The sequence below is a fragment of the Camelina sativa genome, chromosome 18 (genome assembly GCF_030686135.1).
Source record: "Camelina sativa cultivar CO46 ecotype springtype chromosome 18, ASM3068613v1".
Classification (NCBI taxonomy): domain Eukaryota; kingdom Viridiplantae; phylum Streptophyta; class Magnoliopsida; order Brassicales; family Brassicaceae; genus Camelina; species Camelina sativa.
Window position 1 is genome coordinate 13077150 of NC_141897.1, and position 9678 is coordinate 13086827.

Here is a 9678-nt window from a genome sequence, read left to right on the forward strand (position 1 = left end):
CTACTTCTGCATATAACGGGACAAACTACGTTGGAAATTGGTGGCGCCGAGAATCGGGGGTGATCCTTTTGAAGAAGTACACATCCATCCTGCACCTGCAAAAACATCAGTTACTTTCCAAGAACCATCCACAAAACACCGGTGGCCGGAAACAAACGGCGGAAGGGGAGCATTGTAGCCCGGAGGCCCAGAAGACAGAGCATTAGGTGAGGACTGAAGCTCGTCCGGAACTACCTCCACATGTGCCTGCTGCCAAGTCTCCGCTTCACCTATCGCCACCCGGACAACCTCATCAGGTCGTTCAACCTGGTTCTCAAAAACTTGAGAATTCCGTGATTTCCAAATATACCACACTATCCAAGGAAAGGCTGCAACCTGTGATCCCGGATTGTTGGAACCCAAAAAATGATCCACACTAGCATAAACCGACTCCGTAAGGAAGAGTTGCGGCCCCACCAGAACATTCGCTAAAGCCCAAGCCTGGCCAGCCGGTGGACACAAAACAAATGGCATGATTTATATTTTCCACATCTGCCCAACAACATGCACAATCGACATCACAATCTATCCCTCGTCTTTTCAAATTATCCGATACCGAAATACAACCCGTCAACACTTGCCACATAAAATGCTGCAGTTTGGGTGGACATGGAACCCGCCAAATCTTTTCCAAAAGAGGGGTAATCTCTGTCCCCGCCCCAGACGCTTGGAAGGTGTTCGGGATCGCATAGCGCCACCTCATACCCAGATTTAACCGTATATTTTCCATGCTTAGTAAAGTGCCAACCTAAGTAATCTGCCCTTGAACAATTACCTAAAGTCAAAGCTTCTATTAAAGCTGCATCTACGAGATCAAAATGCTCATAGAGCAGATCCCTATGCCAAATATTCGTTTGGCAATTGATCAAATGAGTCAATCGAAGTTCTGGATCCTGAAAAGGACCATTACTTAAAGCTGGTCTTGGGAATTGAGCTGGAATCCAGGGGTCCTGCCATATAGACATATAGAAATGGAGTCCCCATAGCCAACCCTTTTAATAAGCCCTTTATTTACCAGATATCTAGCTGAAACAATGCTTCTCCATCCATAAGAAGGAGAGTATGACCTTATTGGTTCCATCGGGTTTGAATTTCGGTAATACCTACTCTTAAAAACCCGAGCAAATAGTGAGTCCGGAAATTCCATCAATCTCCATAGCTGCTTAGCCAACAGAGCTGTGTTAAAATCATCAACACTCCTAAAACCCAAGCCACCCAACTGCTTGCTACAACAAAGCTTCACCCAAGCTATTCAATGCATACCCCAGAATGGCCATTAGAGCTCCACCAAAAGTTCGCCACAGCACTCGTTAGTTTGGATGTTATTGTTTTTGGTAACCGAAAACAAGACATCAAAAAAGTTGATACAACGGTCGCAACCGACTTAATCATCCCCTTCTTCCCTCCTTTTGACAACAGTTTCGCTGACCAGCCAGTTGTTCAGTTCTGCAACTGATCTCTAACAAAAGAAAAAACCTGCGTTTTGGATCCCCCAAACTTTCTGGAAGACCCAAATACGAGCCCATGCCACCTAGATTGGTTATCCCAAGAAACCCCTGTATCTCCTCCTTTGCCAAGTCATCGACCTTATGACCGAACTGAATTGAAGACTTCTCAAAATTTATATGCTGTCCCCAGGCGGCCTCGTACTGCTTTAAAATATCCAAAACAACCCTACATTGATCCCTATCAACCTTACAGAAAAAAGACTGTCATCCGCAAACAACAAATGTGTGATTGGCGGGCACTTATTTGCCACCTTTATACCTGTAATCTTCTTTTCCTCCTCTGCCTTCCGAATATTAGCAATCAGAACCTCCGTACATAAGATAAAAATGTATGGAGAAAACGGATCACCTGGTCTCAAGCCCCTTTCTGGGACTATCAAACCAGAAAAAATTGTATATTAAGTAACAGAAAAAATGTTTTGTTTTGTATTTTTATAAATTTTAAATTTGCCTTTTTCCTAAAATTTGGATTAAGATAAAAGATGAATGTGTCACATGACACTCGCTCGCATAAGATCCAAAGCTGATCATCAACAAGAAGAGACAATTAAGCAGAGACAGAGAACACAAAGAAATAAGGGTTTAGACTGCTGGAGAATTCGATCAGAGAGAACAGAACATAAAGACGATGAAAATGGGGAGGAACAAACAATTTGATCAAAGAAGTAAAGAGAAATTAGGGTTCTGGAACTAAATTGACGACGATGAACACGAGAGACGAGAGAGACAAAGAGAGACGTGAGAACAGAGAACACAAAGTCTTTATTAGTTCCTCCCTCAATATAATTTATTTGGGAAAATCCCATAAAAAACTATCAAAGTGGCAATGACTCCCAGTTTAAACCTCCAAACTATTATACTCTCAACTAAAACCATCAAAATGTCAAATTTATTAAATAAAACTTTCAATGTGGCATTCATGTTCGTGGGTCAATATTTATCACCGAAACAATTAACTCCGTTAACGGAATAGGTCACCCGTCAACTGAAAAATAACTTCGTTCGTTTAATAACCCACATGTGATTTTTAATATGTTTTTCAATTAATAAAACTAATTAAAATAATTAAAACAAAAATGAAATAAAAAAATGCCCAAAATCAAATCGATTTGGGGGTTAGGGTTAGTAAAAAATAAAAATAGAAAAGACTTAGACAATGTCTTTTTGAAATGATTCAAATGCATTTTATATGAACATGGTTTATGTTTTATGGAATGATTTCTTTTTATCTTATAGTTTTATTTTGATTTTTTTTTCCTTTGTGATGTTTTTACTTTTTATAATTAATTATCACATTTAAGATCCTAATTTATGAAAAATCATGTTTGTTAATAGAACGAACGAAGTTATTGTTTAGTTGACGGGTGAACTATTCTGTTAACGGAGTTAACTGTTCCGGTGATTAATGTGGACCCACAAATACCAATGACATATCAAGGACATATAACCAAACTCTTCTTCTTATTCTTATAAATATATGCAGGGGAGCTTCCGCCAACATCATCATCATCATCATCCTCTTCCTCCTCCTCCTCGACATTTTGTACTTACGTCTTTTTAATCTCTTCCTTTTTTTCCTCATTCTTTTTTCTTTCTTCATTTTCTTCATTCTTTGTGCCATGGATCATTCCTTAAAAAAAATTATTTACAAAGGCAAAACGGTAATTCAAACGGCTATCGTCTCCCCACAATCCAGCTACTGTAAAACCCTAAATCTATAGCCGCCATCTTTTTTTTAGCTTAGTTTCTACCCATTTTTTCTTCTTTTCAATTGAATATGACATAGAAATAGTAGATCTCTAATCTTAACATCATATTTAAGTAGAAAGTCAAATCAAAATAGAAATTTTTTTTCGATTTTTTGAATCAAGGTTTCAAGTAAAATAAAATGAAGTCAAAAAATACAAAAGATTAGACGATTCACCTACAACCTATGCTCCCATCACTACATAATCAACCACTCTCTTTCCCACATCTTTTGCGAACCTTAGCACTTCATCTTTGTGAGGGACACAACGCATGTTTGTTTATTTGTTTTTTTTTGTATCTATTGAATTGTGACTCCCCATGATATTTTTTTTATAGGCAAAGTTTTTTGGGATTTAATTCTCTTTTTGACCAAAAAAACATTTCTCAAATCTCCTCCTTATAATATTTATTTTCTTTTAGAGATAATGGCATTTAGATACATTCTCCTAAGAAAGTCTTTCACACACATCTACTTTTTGTCCATGGTATACTTTTGAGAATGATTTGACAAGTTTGCAATAAATTGATGACTATTTTGCCCTTGTTTCTTTTTGTAGCACAAAAAATAATATTTTTTTTTTGTTATTATCTCTCTGTTTTTTCTTACTTTTATTTTTATAGTTATTTGTGTGGTTATTATCAAAAATTTGTATATATTTTATTGCAAAATAGATAATGGTTACATTTTTCTATATTTTAAGATCCATTTTTATATATTTTAGGTGAATAAGTTATATATTATCCATTTTTAGCTGAACATTTGTTATTTTATAAGTGAATAGTATTTTTATGGATATAATAATTTTATGGATGATGTGTCTATGTTTTAGATTCAAGCTTTAAAATGTTTAAATTCAAGGTGTAGGGTTTAGGATTAAGGTTTTACCATACAATTTGTGGATACTATTAACGCATCACCATGTGATCATTTAGGGTTTAGGGTTCATGGATAGGATTTAGGGTTTGGGTTTTGGATTTTTGGAAAGATTCATGGTTTAGGTTTTAGTGTTTAGGGTTTTCTAATATAGGATTATATTTTACGACTTATGTGGATTATGTGTCAATGATTTGGGTTTAGGGTTTAGGATTTAAAGGTTAGGGTTTAGAGTTTAGATTTAGGGTTTAGGGCACAACAACAACATCAAATCCATAAATATGTAGTCATGTGTACATGAATAGAATACTACACCTAATCTTTAAGCCCAACACACTAAATACTAGACACAAAATGTTAAAGCCTAACCATGTATATTAAAAATTGAACATTAATGTACTAACTCCATATGGATTCGAAGGTACTATCCACCTTGACTGAATTTAGTGGTGCTAGATTAGTCATCACATCAATCTTAGCTCTATCAACTTCAATTCCTTTCTCTAAAATCTTATGCCCCAAAACAATTCCTTCTTTCACCATGTAGTGACACTTTTCCCAATTTAAAACCAAATTGGTTAGACAAGAAGAAAAAGAGTCTCCATATACAGAGAAGTCATCCATGAATACCACAACAACATTTTCTACAAGATCTGAGAAAATGGACATTATACACTGCTGAAAATTAGCGGGTGCATTACATAATCCAAACATCATTCTGCGAAGGTACCATAAGGACATGTAAATGTGGTTTTCTCTCGGTCATTAGGGTGAATTGGGATTTGAAGGAAACCAGAATATCCATTAAGAAATCAATAATGACTACGGTTAGCTAACCTTTATAACATTTGATCAATGAATGGTAAAGGGATGTAATCTTTTTTAGATGCAGCATTAAGTCTCCTATAATCAATACACATGCGATGTCCAGTTATAGTTCTAGAAGGAATTAGCCAATCTTTATCATTCTTAACAACAATAACTACTCCTTTCTTTGGCACCACATATACAAGTGAAACCCATGTACTATCCGATATAGGATATATGATACCAGCATCAAGGAGCTTAAGACTCTCTTTTCTCACCACATCTCTTAGGTTAGGATTTAACCTTCTTTGTGGTTCAATGGAAGTCATTGATTCATCATCTAAATGAATCGTATGCATGCAAAGAGTTTCAGAAATTCCTTTAATATCATCTAGTGAATAACCAATAGTTCTCCTATACTTTTTTAATTCACCTAGAAGAGTAACAGTTTCTTGTTCACTAAGTTCTTAATTGATAATGACAGGATAAGTAGAGTTTGTGTAACACCCGCGAACCAAAACTCTTCGTTTTGGGGGTGGGTGTCGATCGACACCCATGGTGGTGTCGGTCGACACAAACGTTTTCTGGTTCGACCAGATTGAGTTTTTGATCGATTTTGTTCGGTTTGGTTTAAGTAAACCATAGAACCGGGTATTAAAGGAGAAAACTCGAACTAGGTCGAGTTTTTGTTGTTTGTCGCCGCTTGGAACAGAGAGAAGGGAGACAAACTTTGTTCTTGTGGTTTTGGGAGGTTTTGTGAGATTTCAAGGCCTTTTTGGTGAGATATTGCTGTGGGAGTAAAGATCCAGTGCTAGGAACGTAGTGGGAAGGTTTTCGTGGTGGTAGCTTCGTCGTTTGGGCTTAGATCTCGTTGTTTGGCTAAGGTGAGTGCATGACCATGTCTCATCTAAGCTAAGATCTCGGTTTCTGTGATATTGTGTGTTGTTTGGTTGTTTCTGTTGGTTGTTTGTGAGTTTTTTCTAGCTCCTGAGGCTTGGATTCGTTCATGGGATCATGTGGGACGAAAAGGAGAAGTTTGGAGGCGAGTTTCGGAGGTTATGTTCTAAAAAAATCACTGCTCGACATTGGTGTCGGTCGACACCAACGCGAGGACGGCTCGGGGACTTAGTGAGTGTCGGTCGACACCATGTGGAGGTGTCGGTCGACACCATATGGAGGTGTCGGTCGACACCGTTAGGGTTTTGGGAGTGTCGAGCAGGTGTCGATCGACACCCTTCTGATAGTAACCGGATTGTGTCGGGTCACTTGTGCATGTTCCTGGTTTTTTTTATTGTTGTTGTTTGTGGCATGAGAGATCTTATTCTTGTGTGTATAGCTCAGTAGATGGGAGGATTGCCTCACTAAGTGTTTATCAAATACTCATGCATCTCAATTTGTATTTGTGGTGCAGGTAAAGGCAAAGTGTCATCGTGGAATCAAGGCAATGAAGAGGAGAATGTTCTAGGGACTCGATTGGTTGTTGTCTTGCATTACTAGAGTTGGGTCATTAGAAACATTGCTAGGTTGCTGGTTTTATGTTTCCTGTTGGTTGAAAATTGGTATTGGTTATTTCCGCTGTTGGTTATGATTGTGGTTAGGTGGCTAGTGGGTATGGGAACACTAGTTGTAGTTTATTTATTATTATTATTTATGATTATTAGTTATTATTATAAAAAAAAACGGGTCGGGTCGTTTCAGTTTGGTATCATAGCCTTTACGGTTCTAGGTTTGGGTTCACTAGGTTTCTGTTGTTGATGTTGGGATTGCATGCTTTGATTGATTATGTGAGTTAGTCAATTTTTGTGTGGCATGGAGTCCTAGAACATCCTCTTCGAGCCTACAGTGTGATTCCACAGTGAGTTTATGTTTTTGTGGTTTTGTGTTATGTTAAAATTGCGTGTTAGCCTCTGTTCTTGGAAGTGCAATGGTTAAAGATGTTTGAGTTGTTGGTCGTGGACGTGGGCGTTGTCGTGGTCGTTGTCGGGCGGGTTTCCGGGGCCAGCAAGTGTGTGGTCCAGAGTTCCACAAGGAGGTACGCCGTAGGATCGCAAGCGTATCAGGAGGGACCAGAGGGGGTTAGCTGGTGAGCGTGCCGGGGTGCTGGGAACCCAAGTGTGGCGTAGCAGCAGGTGTAGCCCAAGGTCGAGATGATCGCTTGGCGGATCTGTTGGCGTGCTGTGGGAGCGGTTACCGAGAGGGGTACTAGTGCAGGCTCTAGTTGTACCACATGTGGTGGGGTGCAGCCGAGGGCTGCGGATGTTGAGGACTATCCATCTTTTGTTAGGAGGATGGAGCAGTTGTAGATGACCGGTACGATATTCTTCTCGCGAGGTATCGAGCCTAGAGGGGCAGATAGGTGTTCATATGCAGTTGGATTAGATACTTCTCTGTTTGGTGGGTAATCGAGGTTGATATGAGAAGTTGAGTGTGAAGGTGTAACATTGCAATGTTATACTCGGACCACAGGAGGTACTTTTGGTCGTAGATGTTTATAGTCGTCAAGGATTATTGCTCCTGAGGGGATGGTGATTCTCCTGAATACCGATAGCTCGAAGGGATGGGGGCTCCGAGAGTGGCAGAGAGGATTATGTTCTCCTGAGGGGATGAGTTGTTCCCATGATACTGAGATCTTGAGGATTGTGGTCGAAGAGTGAGATGGTATAACTCGAAGACGCTGGTGTGAGAGTGAGATCGGTATGGCTCGAAGGTTGCAACCTAAGGGTGGAGGAGTTGGGAGCAAGCAATACCTAGGACGTGAGTATAAACATAACGATTGAATGTAGACCTCGAGAGATTGACGGTGGTTTATTCTTGGGTGTTGGATATGTTGACCAATAGGTCAGGGTTTTATGACCAGAGCGGTTATAAATGTGTGACTGTTGCGCCAGGATTGTGAGGCCGGTGGTGCTGGAGTCCCGGGAAGGGGAGTTGCAGCAGGTTTGAGTCGGGAAAGGCATGTTTGCCAGATACATAAGTTCACGAGAAGCCTTCATGTCAGGATAATCTAGTCGTTGTGATGGTGTTGGATTACGTTCATTGGAGATGAACAGGGTTGCTAGATTCAAGGTTTTGGTAAACTTGCTGAGGGAAACAAGGCAAGTGGTTTGAGTTGGCGGCTTGCAAAGTATTTGATGCATGAATCAGAATGTGCGGACGTATGGTACTTGTTTGTTTTATTACGCTCGTATTGATGATTTGCTGTGGAGAATTGCTAAGCGAAAAGCTAATTTCGTATTGATGGTCCTTTGGGACAGATGGTCTTTGTGACGGTCCTTCGGGACAGATTGTCTTTGTGACGGTAAGAGTTTATGAGTGTACTTACTTAACACTCAATTGAGAACTATAGCTTTGAAAGTTGACATTTGACTTTCTAGTTTCTACACTGTAATTCTATTTCTTAATCATATTTTTGACCGGTGTTTCTTATTAATCATATTATAAGTTGTTGTAGTAACTTAATTTTTCTTTTTATTCAATTTCAAACAAGTTGCCAAACACTATATTTTTCATATATGTTTTGTACTTCTCCATTTCCCCTTATGTGTTCATTGGTCTGACCATAATATTCAAATTCGTTTAGCCAACCTAGCTAGGTGCATTCAAATAATGAAGGACAAATTCAACGTTTATTTTATATATTATGATATGAATGTACAGTACAGATCATTAGAAAATGGATATTTTGGTTCTACACAATGTCAACCATATCTATATGTGTGTTCTTGCCAAAAATAGAAAACAAAAACAAAGGGGTCACATGGATCTTTTAATTACTTCGAGGACTATTCTTCACCGATGGCCAAATCAATACGTTGTAATCACAACGAAAGAGCAGGTGGTCTTTGCTTTCATCATATATAGAGAAAAGACAATAGTATAAGTTGCAATCTGTACACCCCCGCGACCAAAATGCTTCCTAGTTCCCATGTTAAGCTGGAGGAGAAGAAGTTTTCTTCACCATCAACAGTCCAACTCCAAGTATATATACTAGTAATGAATTGTTGTTAGGCAGATTTGTAGGTGAAGTACAAGATTTTTTCTTGGCATATGGAGCTTCCATTGTTGAGGGCCACAAGCAGCAACAACTCGTAGGTGAATGGGAAGTCCCACTAGACGAGGCTATCTTGTCCTAACTGTTTAATGAGTGGTCTAAATGGGATCCAAGCGCTTAGATTCTGGCCATTCCCCACATTAATCTCTTCTAGCGACCAAAAAATCAAATTGTAATACATATTTATGAACAAGTTTAACGTTTAGTGCTGATATTTTTGAAGGTAGTCACATTACGAGACAGTAATATGAACGTTATAATGGTTCTTGCACTACATAATTTTATCACTGAACTTTTGGTCTAACTTATTGCCGAAGGATAAGAATCATAAGAAAATAAATTCATCTTTAGTTTTGTAAGATCTAACACACGGACTTTCACAAAGTTTTTACGAAATATCTTGCTGACAGAGTTGAGAGTTGCAATAACTACAGGTACAGCCTACAATTGATATTATCACAAATAAGCCCAACGTGACTATAATTATCACGTCACTGGTGACTGGTGTTTAACATTTTAACAAAATATAGAACCCACTACTAGCGTGTTTTATATTTTTCTAGTTCTTACTTAAAATTTGTTGTTTCGTATTGAGAAGATCCAATCCTTTAAGCATGTAAGCTATTATAGTGAAATTGGTTATTCCTTAA

General features: G+C 38.6%; 1 protein-coding gene across 1 annotated transcript; it reads right to left on the bottom strand.

Moving 5' to 3' along the window:
* LOC147922860 (uncharacterized) lies at positions 1 to 513 on the bottom strand. The gene has a single exon (XM_087497814.1). The coding sequence runs from the start codon at positions 511 to 513 to the stop codon at positions 1 to 3; it is 513 nt and encodes a 170-aa protein (XP_087353940.1).
* Between the last annotated feature and the right edge of the window lie 9165 nt (positions 514 to 9678).

What these genes read in the sequence shown, in the direction of transcription:
- LOC147922860 (XM_087497814.1), bottom strand. Translation starts at nt 513, where the DNA reads ATGCCATTTGTTTTGTGTCCACCGGCTGGCCAGGCTTGGGCTTTAGCG.